This window comes from Myotis yumanensis, unplaced genomic scaffold (assembly GCF_028538775.1).
Source record: "Myotis yumanensis isolate MYYU_CA2020_CCGP unplaced genomic scaffold, mMyoYum1.0.hap1 SCAF_14, whole genome shotgun sequence".
NCBI lineage: Eukaryota > Metazoa > Chordata > Mammalia > Chiroptera > Vespertilionidae > Myotis > Myotis yumanensis.
This window is the reverse complement of record NW_027223765.1, coordinates 16,896,017-16,921,741: the sequence shown is the minus strand read 5'-3', so window position 1 is coordinate 16,921,741 and position 25,725 is coordinate 16,896,017. Positions and strand designations below refer to the sequence as shown.

The window sequence follows — 25,725 nt, the reverse complement described above, 5'->3', positions numbered from 1 at the left end:
CCCTTCATCCCCTCCTCCACCTCCCTCCTGGCACCTCTGCCCCAGCAATCCCCACACTGTTGTCAATCTTTCCACTCCCAGCCTCCCCACCCCACTGACAGGTGTCAGCCTGCTCTGTCTATGGGTTTGTCTCTATTTTGCTTGATATCATTTTGTTCATTAGATTCCACATATGAGTGAAATCATATAGTACCTGTCTCTCTCTGACTGGCTTATTTCACTTAGCATAATGCTTTTTGGTTCATCCATGCTGTCTCAAAGGGTAAGATTTCCTTTTTTTTTAAGGTTGAGTAGTAGTCCCTTGTGTAAGTGCACCACAGCTTTTTTATCCACTCATGCAATAAGCCCTTGGGCTGTTTCCAAATCTTGGCTACTGTAAACAAAGCTGCAATGAACATAAAAGTGCATATATTCTTTCAAATTAGTGTTTAGGGTTTCTTTGTATATATTCCCAGAAGTAAAATCACTGAGTTATACGACAGTTCCATTTTTAATTTTTTGAGGTAACTCCATACTGCTTTCCACAGTGGTTGCACTAATCTGCATTCTCACCAACAGTGCAGGACAGTTCCCTTTTCTCCACATCCTTGCCAACACTTGTTTGTTGATTTATTGATGATAGCCATTAGGACAGGTGTGAGGTAATACCTCATTGTGGTTTTAATTTGCATTTCTCTGGTGATTAGTGACGTTGAGCATCTTTCATATACCTATTGGTCATCTGTATGTCCTCTTTGCAGACTGTTTATTCAGATCCTATGCCCAATTTTTAAAATTGGATTGTTTTTCTGATGTTGAATTTTGTAAGTTCTTTATAAATTTTGGATGTTAATCCATTATCATTGGCAAATATGTTCTCCCATTTAGTGGGTTGTCTTTTCATTCTGTTGATGGTTTCCTTTGCTGTACAAAAACTTTTTACTTTGATGTAGTCCCACTTGTTCATATTTTCTTTTGTTTCCCTTGCCCGAGGAAATATTTCAGAAAAAAAATATTGCTATGAGAAATGTCTGAGATTTTACTGCGATAAACCATATTTAATAAAGTTAGTCTTTCAAAGTAGTTCTAAGAGGAAGGACTGTTCAGTAAACGATATTGGGACAGGTAGCTATCAAAATAGCAGATTCTTACTGTACTTCATTCATCCTTAAATGTATATTTATAGTACTATATATATAATATATATATACACAGAAAAAAATGCTATAAAAGTAATAGAAGATACAAGAGAATGTTTATGATTTTTGTTCATGAATATGTTTAAGGCATTAACCAAGACAAAAACTGTAAAATAATGAAAAAGTAAATGTTCTTATAGTGTACATCAAAATATATACGAAGTGAAATTAAACAAAGAACACTGGGGAGGGGGGAGTAACATAACTAACAAAGAAAAAGTAAGGACCCCAAATATATAAGAAACTTCTAAAAATAAGTAATAATACTAACACACCTATCAGAAAAATTTAAAAAGTTCCTAAAAGAAGTTCAATAATTTCATTTGTTTGGCAGGATCTATGATAACATACATATTACACACACATGCATGTATACCAGGAGGCATGCTTTACAAGAATCTTCACTGCTGCAGCATTTAGAATAGAGATAGATGGCAAAAAATCTCAATTTTCTTGGATAGGAAATGGTACAAATAAAGTATATGCATAATATAGAAGAACACCATGTAGAGTTAAAAAGATTTCTAAGACATGATAGTAAATTTAACACACTACAGAGTTAAAGATATATGGGATAAATTTTATGTAAACCCACACAACTTAAATATTTATTTTTATAGATAACTGTAAATGAGTGTAAATATCCCCCCAAAATATGAAAAGGAACACATCACGAGATAACAAGTGGTAACTATTGAAGAGGTGTAGGACTGATTGGCAAGGAGAATTTAACTTTTCCTGTATATGTAAGTTTTCTAACCAAAAATGTATTCACGAATGTTAGATTAAAAATAAACTTTTAGAAATATAGCACTGGCATCATCTCTCCTTAGAGTCCCTACAACAGCCAGATAAGAAACAATTACACAGAAACTCATAGTAAAATGCTGAAGTTGGAATAACTTAACAACTAAAATCCTAAGACCATTAATGATAACAATGACATATAACTATTGGTAGATGAAATGTGGCAGAACTGTTCAGAGTCATTTACAAATAATATCATTTATTTCTGAAAATTATCATTCCTATTTCAAATAAAGAAATTTGAGGCATAGAGATTAAATTACTTGCTCAGTGATGCACAGTAAGTGGCAGAGCTAAAATTATACCCAGGCAATTGGCTTCAAAATCTACATTTTTAATTAGTAAATAATCTCTCTCTCTTAACCAAAGTGAATCAATGGACTAATCATATAAATTAATTGTGAATACAGTTTCTGTTAGATTCACATTAAGATTCACTAATAATACTATCATATATTCCATGGACTCAAGTTCTACTAAACCTAAAAAAATTCACATACCAATGATTATGATTAAACTGCAAATATATGTTTGGGTAAAATAGTGGTTTTTGTTTTGTTTTAAATATATTTTTATTTATTTCAGATAGGGAGTGGAAGAGAAAGAAATAGAAATATCAATGATGAGAGAGAATCATCAATTGGCTATCTCCTGCATGTCCCCCACTGGGGATCAAGCCCACAACCTAGGCATATGGTTCATAGGTTGACACTCAAACACTGAGCCACACCAGTAGGGGTAAAAAAAGTTTTGTTTGTTTTTTTCAAATATTAACGGATGTGTTCATTAGTTATATGCAATAAAGTTATGCTGTTATTGTATTATTTAAAAATCGACACAGAAATAGGTTAGATATTTACAATATATATAGCAAAGAGCACCATTTAGTGTTTCTGTTTATTTAGCAACTAGAGGTCCGGTGCACAAAAATTTGTGCACTGGTGGGGGGGGGGGTGTCCCTCAGCCCCACTTGTGCCCTCTCACAGTCTGGGACCCCTCGGGAGATAACGACCTGCTGGCTTAGGCCTGCTCCCGGGTGGCACAGGGCAGGCCCAATCCCTAGGTGCAGCCCCTGGTCGGGCTCAGAGCAGGGCCGATTGGGGAGTTGGGGCGCCACCCCTGTCATGCACAGAGCAGGGTGGATCAGGAGGTTGCGATGCCACCCCCAGTCACGCTCAGGGTAGGGCCAATTGGGGGGTTGGGGCACCACCCCGTCACACTCAAGGCAGGGTCGATGGGGAGGTTGCGGCGCCACCCTGTCATGCACAGAGCAGGGCCCATCAGGGGGTTGGGGAGCTCCCCCTTGTCACGAACAGAGTAGGGCCGATAGGGGAGTTGGGGCACCGACCCCTGTCACACACAGAGCAGGACTGATCAGGGGGTTGGGGCTCCGCTGCTGTCACACTCAGGGCAGGGCCGATGGGGAGGTTGCGGCTCTACCCCATCACACACAGAGCAGGGCCAATCAGGGGGTTGGGAAGCTCCTCCCTATCAGGCACAGAGCAGGGCCGATCAGGGGGCTGGGGAGCTCCCCCCTATCAGGCACAGAGCAGGGCCGATCAGGGGGTTGGGGCACCTTCCCCTGTCAGGAACAGAACAGGGCAGATAGGGAGGTTATGGCCCGCCCCCTGTCACACATAGAGCAGCAGGGCGATCAGGGGGTTTGGGCACTGCCCCCTGTCACGCTGCTCCAGGGGCCAGGAGGCCTCGCAGCTCCACTGATCCTGGGTTCAGGAGGCCTCGCGGCTACGCTGATCCCGGTGCTGGGAGGCATATTACGCTTTTACTATATAGGATAGAGGCCTGGTGCACGGGTGGGGGCCAGCTGGTTTGCCCTGAAGGGTGTCTGGATCAAGATGGGGGGTCCCGCTTGGGTGCCTGGCCAGCCTGGATGAGGGGATGATGGCTGTTTGCAACCCCCTTCAGGGTGGGAGTCCCCACTGGGGTGCCTGGCCAGTCTGGGTGAGGGGCTGAGGGCCGTTTTCAGGCTGGCGGGCGACTGAAGCTCCCAACCTCTCCTTTTTTCTTTTCTTTTTTTTATTCTGGGATTTATTTACCTTCTATAGCTGTCACTGGAGCTGAGAGCCGGCTTTAGCTCTGAGGCCGGCTCCAGCTTGAGGCCTCGGCTGCTGAAAGCAGGGATCTGGGTTTGTTTGGGTTCTATAATTGTAACACTATTTCAGTCCTGCTCGCTCCTGCTCGCTCCAGCTCTAACGGCTGAAAGCAGGTTTCTGGAGTTTTGTTTAGCTTCTATATTTGCAACAATGTTTCTTAGAGAGCAAGCTCAGAGGCCGGCAAGGCAGGCGGGGAAACCTTGGCTTCCTCTGTCACTGGAGCAAGCAAGCCTCCTGTTCACTTCAGCTGCCTGGCAGCCGGCCGCCATCTTGGTTGGCAGTTAATTTGCATATCGCCCTGCTTAGCCAATGGGAAGCATAGCGAAGTTATGGTTAATTACCATGTTTCTCTTTTATTAGATAGGATGATTCATTTTTAGTAATGAATGGTGATGTAAAGCCCCTACCTTTATCCAATTTTCTAGCTCTAGATAACTTTTCTTGAGATCTCTTTTTCAGTTCTTGGACGGGAATACAAGCCAATGCTTTCTGCTGGAGAGCAAGATTTTCATAGACCAGCACATGCTGCAGGTTGCCCTGAAGAACTTTCAGAATGATTGAATCAGCAGTAACCTAATAGAAAAAAAAACCCTGAAATTAGTTTTTCTCCATATTCTATAAAAATAACATAAAAAACACTGGCTATATGATTTCATAAAGAGGTACATATGAATTTACTGAAATAATTATACTCAAAACCTTTACAAAATTAATATGAGATAGCCATATCTGTGTCACAGTCTAAGACAGGGGTCCTCAAACTCTTTAAACAGGGGGCCAGTTCACTGTCCCTCAGACCGTTGGAGGGCTGGACTATAGTTTAAAAAAAAACTATGAACAAACTCCTATGCACACTGCACATATCTTATTTTGAAGTAAAAAGACAAAACGGGAACAAATACAATATTTGTATTTGCATGTGGCCCACAGGCCTTAGTTTGAGGACCCCTGGTCTAAGACATGTATTTTTTCCCTCTGAGTATATTATATTACTGAGGATATATTGAAACAGGTGTGCGATGAATTCTTGACCACAAGCTTGGATCATGACAATGCTCTGTTCAATGCATGTAACAGCCCTTTCCACTTCAAATTCCTGTAAGTAATATAATTTTTTAAAACTTTATTCAGCATTAGCAAAGGATAAGTACTCTTAAAGAAAAAAGGCAGATACAAATGAATTAAAGGAAGAAACCATAGTAATATGTCCTCTAGAGAGAATGGTTACAAAAACTAAAAAAAGTTCTCAAAATAATCCCAAAGGCAGAGGAGCCACAGAATCCACAGAGCAGGAAGAGGCCTTGGAGCAAGCATTAGGGAGACTGGATGGGTCCTGCAGAAGGAACACTTAGACATTTTGCACCTCTCACCCCATCACTCCTTGTCAACAAAGAATGTGCCTCTGAACAGTGCCGGAGGATGCTCAGATTCCTAAAAGGAAAGAGGCGTGTCCAAACTAAGAACAATTACTTTTGGCAGAGCCCACTTAAACAAAACAAAAATAGAAAGATTTTAAAAGAACAAAGATTACAAAAGCCAAGAAAGCAGGAACATAGAAAATAGAAAATAAAATGTCAGAAATAAGTTCAAACATGTTATTAATTATAGGAAGTGTATTAAAAGGTTAAAGATAGATTAATTTAAAGAAATAAAAACAATTGCCAAATGTTTTAAAAAAATATTTTTATTGATTTCAGAGAGGAAGGGAGAAAGAGAGAGAGAGAGAGAGAGAGAGAGAGAGAGAGAAACATCAGTGATGAAAGAGAATCATTGATCAGCTGCCTTCTGCATGCCCCCTACTGGGGATTGAGCCCGAAACCCAGGCATATGCCCCTGACCAGAATCAAACCCGAGACCCTTCAGTCCGCAGGCCAATGCTCCATCCATGGAGCCAAACCAGCCAGGGCTGCCAAATACTTTTAATGATAGGCACTGTATTAAGCACTGGGGATGGGTGCACAAGACAGACATGATCACTTTATGATACAAGTCGGGAGGCATTAAACAAAAATGATAGAACCACCACATTATGTTAAAAATAATGGAGACCAGCCCGGCCGGCATGGCTCAGTGGTTGAGCATTGACCTATGAACTAGGAGGTCATGGTTCAATTCTCAGTCAGGGCACATGCCTGGGTTGAGGGCTTGATCCCCAGTGTTGGGCCTACAGGAAGCAGCCGATCCATGATTCTCTCTCATCATTGATGTTTCTCTCTTTCCCTCTCCCTTCCTCTCTGAAATTAATAAAAACATATTAAAAAAAAATAATGGAGACCAAAATAGACAAGGACATTATCCTCTCAGAATAAGTAGCCTATGGATACAGAAACACTGATAAAACAATGTTCATTTATTCAAATATTTAACGACCTTTTATTATTTGCTAGGTACTGGGGATATAATGGTACGTTAGACAATTTATTTATAGATATGGTAAGAGTTATAAAGCAAAGAATAAGGAGAGTGAGACTTTTCAACAGGGTTCTGACCCTAGAATTCCCTGAATATATGATATTTGTGGTAAAATATGAATAATAAGAAGCAGCTCATAAATAGAGAAAGGAAAAGACCATTCTTGTCAAAGGAACAGCATGTAGGTAGCTAGGGAGCATGTGAATTGGGATTATGCTTAGTATAAAGTAAAAAATCAGAAGAAAATCGTAGATACAGAAGGCTGAAAGTAAAGTTGAGTTGGTAAGTAGCTGAATCTTTCATACCTCGTTCCATTGTAATGGGATATTATGAAAGAGACTTAAGCAAGGTAATAAAATGATCAAATTTATATTATCAGAATATCAATCTAGCTGTAGTGTAGAAAAGGCAGGTATAAAAGACCCACAGGGGGACAACTGCAGAATTCTTGAGAGAGCTGGTGGCTTAAACTAAGGTTGTTATAGTAGTGGTAGAAAAGTGAATGAATATAAAAAGAACTTAGGAAGTAGGATCAACAAATCTTGGTGACTGAACTGTGGGGCCAGAGGAGTTAGAAAAGTAGAAAAACACATAGGCACGATCCACAGATTCTCTAATATGAGCAATGGGGTCAATAGTTGAACTAGTTACAGAAGGAGAGAAAACCAGAAAATGATTAACTGAGCTGAAAACTATGTATGGTCAGATAAAAATGAAGTGAAAAAGTCCCTTAAATTTAGCAGCATGAAGACTGTTATCTTAGTAAGAGGTTCGGTAATAGTGTTAATAAGGAAAACAAGTTGTAAGAGACTTAATTGTGTAAGTGGCGTCCCAAAGCAGCCTAAGCACACCAAGGGAGCTGGACAAAATGGTCCACTGGAGGGCTGCCTGATGTTGCCCAATGGTTAGAGCATCAGACTGCGCACTGAAGGGTCACAGGTTTGATTCCCAGTCAAACCTTTCAAGTCCTTTACAGTTCACTAAGCTTTCTTTTCACATATGCTATCTTATCTGATGCCTACAGTCACTTAGCATCATTACTAGTATATCCAATACTGTCAACTAACAGCTTCCCAGAAGCATTCATAAACACCAGCTGCACTTATTATTATAAAAAAAATATTAGCTGTGATGTTAATGAGTAGAAAATATTTTAAAGACTTAAAGGTTAATATAAGTCAATTGAGGCACAAGAGTGAACCTCCATGAAAAAAAGTGTGTATTTTGTCAAATCACATGATATAACCACTCAACAAGAATTATAAAATAGAACTGTAACTGTCTCTTCCTCCAGTTTCTACCACTTTTATTCTTTATTTTTTAAAAACAAGCTTTGGGCCTCCCCAGCCCTACACAAAGGAATAACTGCCAATCATTTTCCTACCAGGGAGGTGAGGTTAAAGTCTCTGGAATTATTCAGCTGGAGAAAATTAAGAGATTTAATAACCGACTCCATATAAAGTTCTGCTATATGGAGGATAATACAGTGTTTTACAAAATTAAAATAAGAGAGCCCGGCTGGTGAGGCTCAGTGGTTGAGCATCGACCTATGAACCAGGAGGTGAAGGTTCAATTCCGGTCAGGGCACATGCCCAGGTCGTGGCTAGAACCCCAGTGGGGGACATACAGGAAGCAGCTGGTCAATGATTCTCTCTTCCTCTCTGAAATCAATAAAAATCTATTTTTAAAAAATTAAAATAAGAGAATATGAGTTTAAATTGACTACTGATAAGTTACTATAATGAAAATACTTAAGGACCTATATCAAAGGGACTTTTGTAAACAGGACAATTTCCTATTAAATAAGACAGCAGTAGTTTGATTTAAGTTCTTCAGAACTGTATATCTGTATACGCTAATAACTAAACATCACTAATTTGCTAGTACCACTATCAGTAAATTAATGCATTTACCTTAAACCTAAAAAAGCTGATTTTTTTTATTGAACTGAGGCAATGATAATGGTTAGGTTGCTGGAATTAATAATTTTTATGGTGATTGGCAACAGGTAAAATTTAGATCAGAAGTAACAATGCAGCAGAGGAAATATTTGACAGCCATACCACCATCTAGCAAAGTCATTACTTTGTTTTAGCTAATTTGTGTAACTGATTTAAGTACCAAGGCATTTATGTACAGGTATATTTATAATTAAAAAACAAAACTTACCCCAAGAAGCAGTAAACCATGTTAAGATTTAAAAGTATAAATAAAAGACAGCCATTTTCCCCACGTTTGTTACAAATTTGAGAATATTTTAGAGTTGGGAAAATTTGGATGTATTAGAATAGCTGAGGCATAAATTCAGGAATAAGTCATAACATATTTCAGAGCTTCTGCTGTTTCAACTTAAAAAAAAAAAACAGTTAAAAAGGTTTAATTCTAACATTACCATTGGAGCAAATGGTGGATTTGATGACTGCCCTCCACTGTCCCCTACATGCTGGGTTAACCCATTAGGATCTGAAGATTGTGCTGTAGGAAGCTGGATACTGGTTGCAGGTTGCTGAGATAATTCTGCTTTGTGGCTCTTATATGATTCATCCAATCTGCTACTTCTCTCTGTGGCAATGAGGTCACGAATTTTTTGCAGCTGATCCACTGAAGCTTTTTTAGGAAAGATAAGATGTGTTTCTCCCTGGAATTTATAAAATTAGGAAAAATTTTAATCTTTACTTAATACTAATAGTCATTCTTTTACATATATGTATAAATGAAGCCAATACTATAGAAAATATCATATTTTAATAATCATTGTTTTCTTATTATATGGCACTTTTTAAATATACAAAGGTAATGCCTAACATAAACAAGAAAGTTTGTCTTCTTGTTAGCATATAATGCTAAGCCTGTTTTATTAGTTCAAAGAACCTTTAGAACAGTGTTTATCTTAAAAAAAAAAAAGAAAGAAAAGTATTTATCTTTTAGGAATACTAAGTCAGAAAGCCTCATAAGAGTTGCAAATATGCATATTCCTATCTTCCCTGCATCAGTATATAATAACTACTGTTCTCTATGATATGACCCATGAAATAATGATACTAGAGATACAGCCATACCAAATGATCACTGGTCACATAAGACCAACAAGAAGTTACATAACTTTTTAATCTTCTAAAACCAAGTCTTTAGAGAATAGCTACATGATTAGAAGTCTGTATATAGATTTCATTAATTCCATCAAGATAACACAAAGTACACCCTAATGGTCAATTCAAAATCATGGATTGTTAACAATAATACTTGTCCAAAGTATTAGAAAAATAACAGTTGATATACACTAGCCTACTAAGAGCATATGTCTGGTCCAAACAAAACGAACTATCAAAAAATAAAAATCCAATTATTTATGCAGTGATTCATTTAATAAATACCCATAATATTATCAGAATGCTTGAAATATAATAAACATTATAACAAAGCTCACAATGTAAAATAGCAAATTACAAACCAAGAAAAAAGATGAAATGAAAATAGATTCAACCAATTTTCAAGGTGTTGAGAAGCAGCAGTGTTACAACAGTAATTCTACCAACTGCAAATGAGATAAAACAGTTGTTACTAAGTGCAGTAGACAGACGTGAAGACTGTAAGCATTTAAACTAAACTCCACAATTGAAAATAACCTTATTTTCCTGGTGATGGCAGACCTGGAGGAATTAACACCAAAACATTACTCAATGACATGAAAATCAATTCTACATTAATTCTTTTTAAAAAAAGCTGAAAGAGGCCAGCAAGCTCCATACATTGCTCATAATAGCTATAAAAAGAGACTGTTTCCACATACTGTGTTTACTAGAGGCCCTCAGGGTCCCAGATTGCAAGAGGGCACGATTGGGCCGGGGAGGGACGCAAGAGGTTGGCCAGCCGGAGAGGGACTGCGGGAGGGCTCCAGGGTATGTCAGGCCTGTCTTGCCAGGCCTGTCTTGCTCAGTCCCTATCGGCCTGACCCCAGCAGCAAGCTAACCTACTAGTCAGAGCGTCTGCCCCCTGGTGGTCAGTGCATATCATAGTGACTCGTCAACCAGGTTGACTGTCTGCCCCCTGGTGGTAAGTGCACGTTATAGCGAGTGATGGAAAGGCCTTAGCATATCATTAGCATATTATGCTTTAACTGGTTGAATGGATAACCAGACACTTAGTATATTAGGCTTTTATTATATAGGATGTGTTCTAGCCTTGTGCTAAGCACTTTACACACATTAAACTAATTCTCACAACCAGCCTGAGAGATAGGCATTAGGTTAATCTCCACTTTTATATGAAAATATGAAGGCTTAGAGAAGTTAAATATCCTGCCTGATGCTACAGAACTGTCAGAGCAAGCATTCAAACTGCAAGATCTTAATTGGCAGGCTATTACTGACTTAGACTGAACAGAGACCAAAAACCACATTTGTACAGTTGGAAGGGAAGAGCAAAAAGAGACTATTTCTATAGTTGTAATGATTATCTACATGATAATTGGCACAAATTGGAACACAATGATTTTTCCAACATTAGAAGGAACTACCTCACATCTATGATGAGGTCTGGGAAAAGAAATCAGACGTCTGGCTTAAATCCAAGTATGGAGGCTTCTGATCTCCTATTGTTGTTAGTGGAGGAGCAGTGAGAGAAATAGCTGACACTATGGACAGCAATGGAAAATAGCAGGAAAAGTGTCTGGGACTATGTCTCAGTCCACAGGTTAGAGAGGCCCTGATAAGACAAACACTAAGACAGAGATGCTGCTCATGCCTTGTCTCCCTTCCCTTCATTCTTTTTAGGACCAGTTCCAACAAAACATGATTATGGCCAGAGTGTCCGAACCAAACAAGTTTAATCAACAGCACTACATTTTCATTAAAGGAAAAAATTACAGGCTTAATGTCCTATGTCCAATAACATTTTAAGATAACAATGAGAATTCTAGTATTCAACAAACCTGTTTCTTAATGCATTTTTGCTGAGATAATTCTTGTTGTCAGATGTTAAGCAAACCTGGTCCCTGCCCACTAAATGCTGGTAATTAATATCTTTCAGTCACCAAGACAACCCAACTAACTCCTCATGTCCCCTCTAACTCCTCATGTCTACTATCTGTCTAACCTACTAGAATGCAAGCTTCATGTAAGAAAAGATGTATATCTACCTAGTTCACTAATACATTCCTAAGGCCTGAAACAGAATCTGGGGAGGCAAGCAGTGCGGCACAAAGGAAAGTATATCTTTTTTTTTTTTAATAAATCTTTATTGTTCAGATTATTACAATTGTTCCTCTTTTTCCCGCTCCCATTGCTCCCCTCCACCTGGTTCCCATCCCACCCTCTGCCCTTACCCCCCACTGTCCTCATCCACAGGTATACGATTTTTGTCCAGTCTCTTCCCACACCCGCCACACCCGCCACACCCGCCACACCCCTTCCCCCCAACCCGAGAATGGTCAGTCCACTCCCTTTCTATGCTCCTGATTCTATTATATTCACCAGTTTATTCTGTTCATCAGATTTTTTATTCACTTGATTTTTAGATTCACTTGTTGATAGATATGTATTTGTTGTTCATAATTTTTATCTTTACCTTTTTCTTCTTCCTCTTCTTAAAGAATACCTTTCAGCATTTCATATAATACTGGTTTGGTGGTGATGAACTCCTTTAGCTTTTTCTTGTCTGTGAAGCTCTTTATCTGACCTTCAATTCTGAATGATAGCTTTGCTGGATAAAGTAATCTTGGTTGTAGGTTCTTGCTGTTCATCACTTTGAATATTTCTTGCCGCTCCCTTCTGGCCTGCAAAGCTTCTGTTGAGAAATCAGCTGACAGTCGTATGGGTACTCCCTTGTAGGTAACTAACTGTTTTTCTCTTGCTGCTTTTAAGATTTTCTCTTTGTCTTTTGCCCTTGGCATTTTAATTATGATGTGTCTTGGTGTGGTCCTCTTTGGATTCCTTTTGTTTGGGGTTCTCTGCACTTCCTGGACTTGTAAGTCTATTTCTTTCACCAGGTAGGGGAAGTTTTCTGTCATTATTTCTTCAAATAGGTTTTCAATATCTTGCTCTCTCTCTTCTTCTGGCACCCCCATAATTCAGATGTTGGTACCCTGGAAGTTGTCCCAGACGCTCCTTACACTATCTTGATATTTTTGGATTCTTTTTTCTTTTTGCTTTTCCAGTTGGGTGTTTTTTACTTCTTCGTATTTCAAATTTTTGACTTGATTCTTGGGATCCTGTTGTTTGATGTTGGATCTCTGTATATTATTCTTTATTTCAGTAAGTGTATGCTTAATTTCTAGTTGGTCCTTTTTCATATCCTCGAGGGTCTCACTAAATTGATGGGCGGTTTCTAGAAAATTCTTGAAGAACCTTATAACCGTGTTTTGAACTCTATATCCAGTAGTTTGCTTTCCTCCATTTCTGTCATTTGTGACCTGTTTCTTTGTCTTTGCACTTTTTATGCTTCCCTGTTTTGATAGAGTGGCTTTCTGTGCTAGGTGTCCTATAGGACCCAGTGGCTCAGCCTCCCCAATTACCTGGGGTGGACATTTTTGGTGCACCCCTTTGTGGGCTGTGTGCACAGTCTTGTTGTAGTTAAGCCTTGATTGTTGTAGGTATCACTGGGAGGAATTGACCTCCAGACCAATTGGCTGTGAGAATCAGCTGTGTCTACAGTGGGAGAACTTCTGTGCTGAAGACACCCTTTTGGGGCAAGACTTGCTTCAGTGGGGCTTCGGTGCTCACTGAGTTTGCCCCCTGAGTGTGTCCCTTATGGATCTGAGGAGTTGTAATCTGGATGGTCCCAATCTGACCACTGGGTACACAGGCTCTTGGATCTCTAAGGAGGTGCTAATTTAGCCTATGCTTAAGGCTACCCAGCAGCAACTACGGAGAGATCTGCAGGTTCCTCTTCCTTGTTTGTGTTTTGGAGGTGCCCAGATGAGGTCCAGCTGTGAAGCAATGCAAGCTGCTGTGGGGCCTTGGGCCTTCTTTTGGATGTTCTGGGTCTTTCTGATCCAGCTGCAGTTTGTTAGGTAATTTTAGATCTCAAAGGGCCAGCCCATTCATATGCAAAAGCCTCTGTGCACAGCTTGGGTGGGGCGAGGTCTCAGGGAATCAACAGGGCGGAGCAAACAGCTATGGCTGATCCTCAGTCCTGCCCTAAGAGGTCCCAAGTCTCAGTGGCCTGGTAATTGCTACAAGCACCTCTGAGAGAAAGCTGCCCTCGAGTTCTGCCCACTGCCAGACAGTCCAGTTTCTCCCCGTATGAGTCTGGGTCCCCAGAGATTCGCCCGGAACTGGAGTAAGGGCTGTCGGGAGCTTGTGCCTCCCTCCCGATTGCAAAAGACACCGGTGTCCTCCGTTGCCAGCCCCTTTCTGCACTCGCTCGAGCTTCCGTACCTCTGCACTTTACTTCCGCACCTCCTCTGAGTCTCAGTGTGCTTTTATCTTTCCTTCTAGTTGTAGAATTTCCACTCAGCCAGCCTTCCTGTGGTTCTGGATGATGTCTGGAAAGTGTATCTTATAGCAACTTAGCACCCTAACAATTTCTACAGCCTGGTCAATTCTGACTGCTACTGACAACTGAGTCTCCATAACCTGGTTCAACTTTTTTCAGTATTCCACAAACTATAAATAGTTAAGCATATACACATAAAGAAAATTCACAATCTTGACTACTACTTTCACTGTGTCATAAAATTAAACTATCCCACAGATGACAGAAGATAGAAACACCATACATTTCTCTTGACCTAAAAACAAACAATAAAAAAAAACAACAGACTGAGATTCTTTTCTCCTGTCACAGAACTTATGTGTGGCAACTAAGCTCACTTTTTCTGTTTTAACCTTTTCATTTCTTATTGAGACAGGTGGTTACACACTATTTGTATTCATGTTAGCTCACAAATCAGGTTTTTGCTAAAAGTCAAAAGTGAGCTAGAATTTGGTCCTTCCTTGCGTTACATGTCTGACCTCACAATTCAGATTGAGACTTTTCCCTGTGGGAGAGTTGTTATATTTTACTGTGATTTTACAATAGATTTATTGTGACTTTTAAATGTCTAATAGGTGAAGAAATAACTAGTCCCACAGATTTCCCCAATGATCAATAAATTTAAAAAGTATTAACCTAATTTAGGTAATTATCCATCAACACAATAATGAATACTTCATACATTCATTGAGGAGGAGGAGGAGAAGAAACCCTTGAACAGACTTACCTCCTCAAAGCCCATTTCAAATAAACATTCAACTGCTCCTCTGACGGGCAAGAGTCTAGTAGAAAAAGTTGTGTTTCCAATCCGGATAGATCTATATTTTTCATCATTAGGGTTTCTGATTAAAAAAAAAAAGTTTGATTACATGTTATATGTAACAGTTAATATTTTTCACAGTTTTTTGCATTCCTTTTCACATTTTATACCAGCTATATTCCTACAAAGTAGGATAAATCCCAACTTTAAAGAAAGGGGGAGCACAGTCTGGAAAAGTACCTGATTTTGTGATTCTTTCCTTACCATACATTTCTACAACATCACTGTTTAATTTCACAGCTGAAAATATTAATGCTGCCATAGGAAATCCATGTGATATTTTAATACTGTGCTATTAAAGCTAGATACCTTTATGAGTTTTTAGGTTGCTAGGGAAAAAATCCTTGTCAGCGAGCTCCAAAGAGGCAGCTGAAGGCTCTGCCTACTTTGTTCTGATGTATCTCAATTATTAAGAACTAAAAAAAAAAAAAAAAAAAAGAACTAGGGGCCCCGTGCACAAAAATTTGTGCACTCGGAGGGGGGGGGGGGTCCCCCAACCCGGCCTGTGCCCTCTCACAGTCTGGGACCCCTTGGGAGATAATGACCTGCTGGCTTAGGCCTGCTTCCGGGTGGCAGAGGGCAGGCCCAATCCCTAAGTGCAGCCCCTGGTCAGGCTCAGGGCAGGGCCAATTGGGGAGTTGGGGCGCCGCCCCGTCATGCACAGAGCAGGGCGGATCGGGAGGTTGCAATGCCACCCTCAGTCACGCTCAGGGTAGACTGATTGGGGGGTTGGGGCACCGCCCCGTTATACTCAAGGCAGGGTCAATGGGGAGGTTGCGGCGCCACCCCCTGTCACGCACAGAGCAGGGCCGATCAGGGGGTTGGGGCGCTGCTCCCTGTCACTCACAGAGTAGGGCCGATAGGGGAGCTGGGGCACCGCCCCCTGTCACACACAGAGCAGGGTGGATCAGGGGTTGGGGCGCTGCACCCTGTCACACTCAGGGTAGAGCCAAAGGGGAGGTTATGGCTCTACCCTGTCACACACAGAGCAAGGCCCGTGGAGGGGGGTTGGGGCGCCACCCTCTATTACCCACAGAGCAGGGCCAATCAGGGGGTTGGGGCGCCGCCACTGTCACACTCAGGGCAGGGCCGATGGAGAGGTTATGGTTCTACCCTGTCACACACAGAGCAGGGCTGATCAGGGTGTTGGTGCGCTGCACCCTGTCACACACAGAGCCGCAGGGCAATCGGGGGATTGGGGAGCTCCCCCCCTATCAGGCACAGAGCAGGGCTGATCAGGGGGTTTGGGCGCTGCCCCCTGTCACGCTGATCCCAGTGCCAGGAGCCTCGCTGCTCCGCTGATCCCGGTGCCGGGAGGCATATTACCCTTTTACTATATAGAATAGAGGCCTGGTGCACGGGTAGGGTCCGGCTGGTTTGCCCTGAAGGGTGTCCTGGATCAGGGTGCGGGTCCCCACTGGGATGCCTGGCCAGGCTGGCTGAGGGGCTGAGGGCTGTTTTCCCGCTGGCAGTTGACTAAAAGCTCCCAACCGCTCCTTGTTTTCTTTTTTTTTTTTTATTCTGGGCCAGCTTTAGCTCTGAGGCCTCGCTGCTGAAAACATGGATACAATGTTGCGGTCCGGGGCTGACTGAAAGCCTGTTTTGTTTAGCTTCTTATTTGCAACATAGTAATAGTTGCTTAGAGTTGCAGTTGAGAGGCCAGCAAGTGAGGTGGGGAACGTTGGAGTCTGCAGTTCCTGGAGGAAGCAAGCCTCCCTGCTTGCTTCAGTGCATGGCTGCCGGCCGCCATCTTGGCTGACAGTTAATTTGCATAAGGATACGCTGATTAGCCAATGGGAAGGGTAGCGGTCGTACGCCAATTACCACGTTTCTCTTTTATTAGTGTAGATTGTGCGTGATGGCCCAGCCGCAGTGGCTCATGGTTGAGTATCAACCTATGAACCAGGAGGTCATGATTCGATTTTCCAGCGGGCTCGCCCCTAGGAGGCAGCCAGATTCTCTCTCATCACTGATGTTTCTCTCTCTCTCCCTTCCTCTTTGAAATAAAAATATATTAAAAAAAAAAAAAAAAAAAGAATGGTGTGTGACACATAGATGGTGGCTAATAAACACTTATGAAATAAATGAATAAAAGAAACTAAGAAGCTATAAAACAGATCACAGTTCCTCAAAAACTTTACTTCTGACAAACATGAACCTAGGTATACTTTTAGTCACTTGATTTTCTTTCTTCCCTAAACAATGACTGGCTGTATTTACTGTAAGTTCTGCTTCAGCTCAAGATATATTTTTGTCACAGCAAATATGATGGTAAAATGAAAATATGAATTTCTTTTACCATAATTAAGATTTTGAATAGTATACATGTGATGAGACCGGCATATGAAAAGCTTTGATTTGAGTTTGTTAAGAACCTTGATAAATCAGAAAGGCTATTTTTAAAAAAAGAAAGAAATACAAAATTAAGGTAATCATACTATTAATACTCTATCTTCGGAACATAATTTAAGTATGATAAGTTGGTTTTACATTTGATACCAACTCTTTTTAAATGGGGGTGGCTTCCATTAGGATTATATTAAGGATTCTGAGGCTGTGTCAGAGATCCATAGGAAGGAGTTTTGAGGCCATCTGCCCGGGGTATGAAACTGGTGGTGGTGGGGGATGCTAGCAACTGATTGACTATCTTTGCCCTAACTAAACATGCTCTCTGAATATTATGATATAAAAACACCCCCGAAAAAAGAATTTTTAATTGTGGAATTCTTGACAAATTTCACGTTTCTTTTCCATCAAGCAATTCCCTACTGCCCAATTGCTGTAAATACTATATGAATCATTTTTAAACCTCTTTCCCTTAATTTCAAAAATTATACAAATTTATTACAGAATATTCATAGACAAAATCTCTAAAATTCCCAAATGTCCACACAGATTGGTGCTAACCTACAAACACTTTGCTATCCATTCACAAGAAGGAAAGCAATTGAGAGTATTCATGTTGCCATGAAACTTTCATTGTATTTTACAAAAATTTTAGCTTCACACTATTGGAAATTAAAAAACAAACAAAACCAAGGGGGAGAAACCAAGATGGCGCCATAGGTAAACACCTGAAATTGCTGCCTCGCACAACCACTTCAAAACTACAACTAAAAGACAAAACGGACATCACCCAGAACCACAGGAAGGCTGGCTGAGTGAAAATTCTACAACTAGAAGGAAAGAGAAAAGCACACTGAGACTCACAGGAGGTGCGGAAGTAAAGTGCAGAGGGAAGCAGCCAAAATGCAGAGACAAAGAAACAAGTCACAAATGACAGAAATGGAGGAAAGCAAACTACTGGATATAGAGTTCAAAACCACGGTTATAAGGTTCTTCAAGAATTTTCTAGAAACCGCCCATCAATTTAGTGAGACCCTCGATAAATCCAGTGAGACCCTCGAGGATATGAAAAAGGACCAACTAGAAATTAAGCAGACACTGACTGAAATAAAGAATAATATACAGAGATCCAACAGCAGACTAGAGGATCCCAAGAATCAAGTCAAAGAAGCAAAAAACACCCAACCGGAAGAGCAAAAAGAAAAAAGAATCCAAAAAATATGAAGATACTGTAAGAGCCTCTGGGACAACTTCCAGCGTACCAACATCTGAATTATGGGCGTGCCAGAAGATGAGAGAGAGAAAGATATTGAAAACCTATTTGAAGAAATGACAGAAAACTTCCCCTAGCTGGTGAAAGAAATAGACTTACAAGTCCAGGAAGCGCAGAGAACCCCAAACAAAGGGAATCCAAGGAGGACCACACCAAGACACATTATAATTAAAATGCCAAGAGCAAAAGACAAAGAGAGAATCTTAAAAGCAGCAAGAGAAAAACAGTTAGTTACCTACAAGGGAGTGCCCATATGATTGTCAGCTGATTTCTCAACAGAAACTATGCAGGCCAGAAGGGAGCGGCAAGAAATATTCAAAGTGATGAATGCCAAGAACCTACAACCAAGAGTACTTTACCCAGCAAAGCTATCATTTAGAATTGAAGGTCAGATAAAGAGCTTCACAGATAAGAAAAAGCTACAGGAGTTCATCACCACCAAACCAGTATTATATGAAATCCAGGAAGGTATCCTTTAAGAAGAGGAAGAAGAAGAAAAAAGGTAAAGATAAAAATTATGAACAACAAATACATATCCATCAAGTGAATCTAAAAATCAAGTGAATAAAAAATCTGATGAACAGAATAAACTGGTGAATATAAAAGAATCAGGGGCATAGAAAGGGAGTGGACTGACAATTCTCTGGGTGGGGGGAAAGGGGTGTGGGGGTGTGGGAAGAGACTGGACAAAAATCGTACGTCTATGGATGAGGACAGTGTGTGTGTTGGGCGGGTAAGGGCAGAGGGTGGGGTGGGAACCGGGTGGAGGGGAGCAATGGGGGGGAAAAAAGAGGAACAACTGTAATAATCTTAACAATAAAGATTTAATAATAATAGAAAAAAGTAGGTCGGCAAAAATAATAATAATAATAATAAAATAAATAAAATGAAATAAAAAAATAAAAAACAAACAAAACCATGGTTATTCACTCTAGTTCATTTGAGAATCATAGTTGAGAACCTCAAAGAAAAAGCTATATTCTATTGTATTCTTTCATTCTGTGTTTTAGTGCAAGGTTTCTCAATCTTGGCATTACAGACATTTGAGGCCTTTATTTTGAGAGGCTGGCTTGGGCACAGCAAGTGTTTAGCATCCTTGGCATCTATGCCACACTGTATCACAAATGTGCCTTTCTTACCATATAAACAAAAAACATTAAACTGAAAAATAATCCTACATTATCAAAGCTAGTTACAGATAAATTATGTATCTTCCCATGATTTTCAACACATCCCATTGGGTGTAATAAACACATCAGTACCTCCAGGATGATATATTCTACTGCTGTAAAACTGCTTGAGCTATTTCAATCTATCTTTTCTGAATAGCTTCCAGATTTTACATGATCAAAGTCTTTCACTGGACTTCATTTTCTAATTTTTCTTTCCATTCTCACCACTGTTTTGATATAGCTTATTTTTATATGTTTCACACTAACTGTTGATATAAAGCTTCTCTGCTATAGGTTTTGTATAGTTTAGTTTCTATTGAGCAATTTTTTTATCTTTTTATAACATGGATGAACCTCACATATCATTTATCTGTTTTTCCCACTAAAAGCAAATTGCAAACAACAACAAAATTACAGTATAATGTCCAGTTACCCAAATCCTATCTTTCTCTTTTTAAATATGTTGAGCAGACCAGTCATGGTCTTGAGCCCAGACTGATGCCAAAAGTCTGCCCCAGAAGCACTCAAAGGCTTAGAGAACGTGGCTATATGGCTATCATCAGACCTCAAATTCTATTTCCTCCCTTGGAAAAGTGCATGCAACACTTTCAGAATCTCTAGCTTTATAGCATCATCCCAGGTTGTCTACTATTCTTGACCTCATTACTATTCTCCTTATCCTGCAGTGTCTAAAGCAGCAGTTCTCAACCTGTGGGTCACGACCCCTTTGACAGTCAAACAACCCTTTCACAGGGGTTGCCGAGGACCATCCTGCATATCAGATATTTACATTACGATTCATAACAGTAGTAACGTTACAGTTATGAAGTAGCAACGAAAATAATTTTATGGTTGGGTCACAACATGAGGAACCATAAAGGGCCAGAAGGTTGAGAACCACTGGTAAAGTATCCCTAAGAATCATCTTTATTTTTGCTTGATCTTCTTCCATTAATTTAATTTTCTCTGCAGACTTTTCTCAAATGTTTTTCTTTTTTTAAATATCTGTTGACCATTGACTATCTCTGCAAGTTGTAATATTTATTTTGCTTGTTATCAACTATTTTGCATCTTTACATGAGTTTTTTGAGGGGTGGGTGTTGTCAGATAATGATGGTGAATGAATGGGGTCCTGAAAGGGAGCAAAATTTCTGGTACCTCACTAAACCACAACTTTTAGCATATTTTGGAGTCTTCCAAGTTGTCTCACCCCCAATATCTACCAAATTGTTTAATTTATGGGGGAAAAAAGGTTTTCGTTTTTACTATTGCAATGGTAGGGAAGTCATGCTTTTCTCCTTACATACAAAAGGTTGATATGCTAAGTGTCCAACTGTCCATCACATAGCAACACCCAGCTTCCTCTCCTTAGCGACTAGTCTCCTTGGAGTTTCTTCAGCCCACGACATGACTTGCTTTATAGCCAGGTGCAAACATTTCATACTTTAACCAAATGTCTGTGAAGCATTTTCCCGTGCCTCATCTCATTTGATCCTCACCGAAGTCCTGGAATAGGTAGATAGGAGACTCAGTGGAATCCTATTTTCTTTTCATTAGCCGGAAAACAGAGATTTAGAAAGCTTAGAAACTTGACCTGACTGAAAAGAAGTAAGAAATGGTGGATCTTGAAAATGACTTCAGGTTTCTCACTGTGCAAAATATAGTCAAACACTGCTGCAGTTAAATATTTTACCCTTTGTTCTCCCTGCATGATCTACAATAATAATCTGCTTCATGTTGATATTTACTGCTATGTTGCTGACAATTATCTGAAAGATAAGTTGGAGTGCTTCACTGGGCTTTAAAAAGCTTAGCTAAATCAGAAAGCGGGTCTAATTAAGCAAGTTTATTCTATATCCATAAAAGGCTAAGTTGACTCGCATATGCATGGTACATATAAAGCCCTCGCTGGCGCCAATTGCATGTGTGTTTCCATCTGTCATTGTCAACTGTGAATTTGGTTGACACTTCTACTATAGAGAAAGGGCGAATAGCGATATTAAAATATTCTAATTACTTTCCTTTCAATGTGCACGAATTCATTCACCGAGCCACTAGTCTACAATATTTTAAGATTTTCAGAAATGTTAGGAAGAGCAACCAAGTGAGTTGCTCAGTTTAAAAGGAATAAAAAGGTTAAAAAAAAGAGAAAGAAATGTTAACAATAGGCTTCACACTGAAGTAAGAGCAGCTAAGAAAAAAGAAAAAATGTTTTTCTCTATTTCAGAAACACTGAGAATTAAATATATTTGATCATTTACCAGCCCTCTTCCTCTTTGGAATGCAAAATACTAGAAAGGGTTCACATAAATGGAAACTTAGTCATTACTAATCACAAAAGTTTCTTTGTAGGTCATTTAAAATATTTCTAGTCCTTCTGAAAATCTGTTATTCGGAGATACATGTACATTTTCAAAAACATTTATCTGCCTTAGAACCATGTGGGAACCATATTTGGCTTTAACTCTACAATTCTCTAGCTGACCACAAGGGAAACATACACATAATGTAGCTTGTTTAACATGAAAAACTGACAGATAACATGAGCCAAGTCGTTTATGTCTACCTTTTGCAAAAATTCCATAAGTAGGTGAGAGTTTACATAAATTGCCTATGATCACACTTTTATAAAATGGTTGGCTGGGGAATTAAACTCACCAGCCTGATCACAAACCTTATATATTCTCCACCACGCAAGATACCAACAAACTCCCCAATCCTCATTTAACTACCTTGTCGAGAGTAACCTAAATTAGAAATCTGAAGTTATTTTGATGTCTCCTCACATTACCAGTTCTTGCATTCAGTCATCCAAAATTGGCCAACCTTCTTACAATACTTCACTCTCCATTCTATCCACATTTACCCTTATGATTCCTGCAATAGCTTTACAAATGAAACCCATGCCTTTTCAAAACTCCTTCATATGCTTCTCTTTCAGTCTAGAAACTAATCACTTTGTCTTGCCTATCATGTCAAATACAAGTTCTCTGCTACTCCATTAACTGGACCAATCTTATCAAACTTCTGTTCTCAAAACTGTTCTGTGTTAGGTCCCCCTGCTATCTCCACACATAAACAAGTGAGAAGCATTGTCATGGAAACTGTTCTCTAGATTTTATGCTGTGGCTATTTTCCATACCTGTGTCTTTCTCCCAAACATATTTATTTTATTTGAAAGAAAAAAATACTTTCCATTCTTGCTTCCCAATCATATATGGTGCTTTCATAAGCAATAACTATATAAAGTTTGGTAAGGAAATTAATGGAAAATCAAAATTTTTAAAAAGAACAAATTATCTTAGAAAACCATGTGGAATGCCAGTGAAACTATTACATATTTTTGAAAAAGTAGGTATCACTAAACACACATCATCTTTATCTAGAAGTCAGTGAACTGGAAAAAGGTAAAAGGTGCAAATCCATGGCCTATAGTGCATGCAAATTAGCATATATTCTATTCTGCAATTTCATTAGCTTTATGACTCTGAGCTGGGAAATAGGAAAAACATCATCTAAATCAGAAATTTAAAACTTAACCAAAAGTATTATTTTCACTTGTGTATAGTGACAAGTATTGTCGTGAAAACAAAAAAATTCTGCTAATGAAATTTTCATTTCAGTTCTCATTCTATGAAATACTATGCCAGACCCTGAGGTAGGAGCAAGGGATAGCAAGACACTGCTTACACAGTGCCTTATCCCTAACGGTAATAGGTTCCCCCTAACAGCAACGAGAACAGAAAACCTTGGGGTTCTCAACCCTCAAATAAGTTAGATTAGCAAATCTGTAATGTAGTGTGGCTAGAAATATAGAATAAAGCTGAAGCTTTCTAAAGAGGTTAGCAGGTCACTGGACTTGAAAGATAAAGGATGGTCCCCACCCCTCCACTCCCATACCTGAAATAGTTTAAATTCTAAGAATATGAGAGCAGAGACTAATACTATTACTTAAGACAAACTAAAATGGGTAGTTTTTCATACCATTTCCTGTTATATTAGTTCCAAACTCCTAATTCCCTTTTCAGATAAACACTTTTTAAGATCAGAAACACAAGCCAGTGAAAGGCTGTAACATGAACTGACAGCATGCCAGTTTCTTCTATGAGTCTGGTAAACATTCATAATGATGATTATGATGCCAAGACATTTGCATGCAAAGGATTTCCCTCCTCAAAACACCTTAATCTTAGAATTTTTGGGGGTTCAGTGCATTGAAAGCAGAAGCAAATCCTCATGACAAGGCCACTTCCCTTTTCTGAATAGTGGCGTTTAAATAGTTTGGCCGCTTTCCACATGGGAGGTCCCAGCTGATGGGCTCTGGAGAAGTCAACCTGTGAGTTCATTCATGCCGAGTCCCCTGGCATCCCGGCGCTCTGGAGAGCTGTTAGACCCCTTAGGGCAGTGGTTCTCAACCTTCTGGCCCTTTAAATACAGTTCCTCATGTTGTGACCCAATCATAAAATTATTTTCGTGGCTACTTCATAACTGTAATGTTGCTACTGTTAGGAATCGTAATGTAAATATCTGATATGCAGGATGGTCTTAGGCGACCCCTGTGAAAGGGTCGTTCGACCGCCAAAGGGGTCGCGACCCACAGGTTGAGAACCCCTGCAAGATGAGTTGAGAAAGGGGTCACAGAGGAAGAAGGGGGTCCCCACATAGGTCACAATTGTGTAGCACATAATAAGGGCTCCCTATGTGTTTCCTTGAGTTTACTTTTAAGTCACTAATGTTACCTATATGACCACTATTGTAACTGCCACGGATTAAAACACTGCACCTGTAGCTAATGTCACATGACATCTATAACCTGAAATTAACAGGGATTTCCTTTTAGACTTCATGCCAATGTACCCACCACCTGGAAGGTCAAGTGCTCCAGGGGCCGAGGGGGCCCAGAGAACCTAGATAATAGCCACCCTGATCTGATAAACACGCTAAAGCCCCTGGTACCCGGAGCTCCTCTAAGCTGGTTCCCCTTCCCTCCCCTGCCCTCCAGGTCCCTGCTGAGGATGCGGCCTTTGATCTAAGCCTGGTCGGCAAACTGCGGCTCTTTGGCCCCTTGAGTGTGGCTCTTCCTAAGCCTTAGGAGTGCCCTGATTAAGTTAATAACAACGTACCTACCTGTATAGTTTAAGTTTAAAAAATTTGGCTCTCAAAAGAAATTTCAATCGTTGTACTGTTGGTATTTGGCTCTGTGGACTACTGAGTTTGCCGACCACGACAGGAGCCGAGGTGCTAATGACTCCAAAGGAGCAGCCAAACTTGCCTCCCAATCCCCCCCGGAATCTGTCCGCCCCCTGGAGACCTGGAGCTGCGCTTCGGCTCCCAGGAGAAGGACACAAGTTGCTCGTATCGCAGGTGATTATCTTCACACATCGGTATTTCAAGAGTCATTTTGAAAGTGGAATCCAGATGTTAACATGAAAACGGTCACTTTACAATCACGTGGCGAATCAGGGCTCACGCCACAAAACTGGGCACAGAAACAAGCGCACCCTGGAAGGGTTCCCCACTAATTCAGTATGGTGCTTCATATAATCACAAACTGTTAGGAGGGAAGCATGTTGTCGGCGACTAACTTGTGACGGGCATGTGGAAATGGAAGGCGGGCGGTGGGAAGGCAAGGCGGTCGGTTTCCTGCGAAGCTGCTCCGGCAGCAGGTCCGAGGCAGGTGCCTGGGGGCCCGCCTTCCCCACCCCCTCGCCCCGCCCCGGGCCGCCAGCTCCCCCCAGCACCCCGACATCGAGGGCCAAGTTACACGTGCACAGAAACTTCCTCTTCCCGGGCGCGGTGGGGCCCGGCCGGCTCTCCAGGCCCCTGCTCCGCAGGCGGCGACACGGAGCCGGAGCCAGACCCCCGCCCCCCCGGCCTTGCCGCCCTCCGGGGCCGGGCCGCACCGGGCCGGGCGCCCCCAAACCCAGGCCGAGCCGGCGCCGCGCCCCTCCCGTCCCCGCAGCCCGGCCGGACCCCGCCGCCCGCCACCTGAGGATGTTGTCGGCGTAGGTGAGCAGCAGCTTGGAGGCCTCCAGAAAGGTCTCGGGGGTGTTCTGGCAGAGCTCGGCCACGGCCGGGGACGCGCAGGCCGAGGAGCTGCCCAGCGCCGCCGCCGCCATGCTTGAGCGCC

General features: G+C 40.9%; 1 protein-coding gene across 1 annotated transcript in view; it reads right to left on the bottom strand.

The window, feature by feature from the left end:
* NGLY1 (N-glycanase 1) overlaps positions 1-25,725 on the bottom strand; it is a 48,057-nt gene extending 22,332 nt beyond the window's left edge. Inside the window, exons 1-4 of the mRNA XM_070433303.1 lie at positions 25,584-25,725; positions 14,712-14,826; positions 8,904-9,149; positions 4,507-4,672 (exon numbers count right to left, since the gene is read on the bottom strand). Coding sequence (XP_070289404.1) covers positions 4,507-4,672; positions 8,904-9,149; positions 14,712-14,826; positions 25,584-25,714 — 658 coding nt within the window. The 5' untranslated portion in view covers positions 25,715-25,725. The remainder of the gene's footprint in view (positions 1-4,506; positions 4,673-8,903; positions 9,150-14,711; positions 14,827-25,583) is intronic.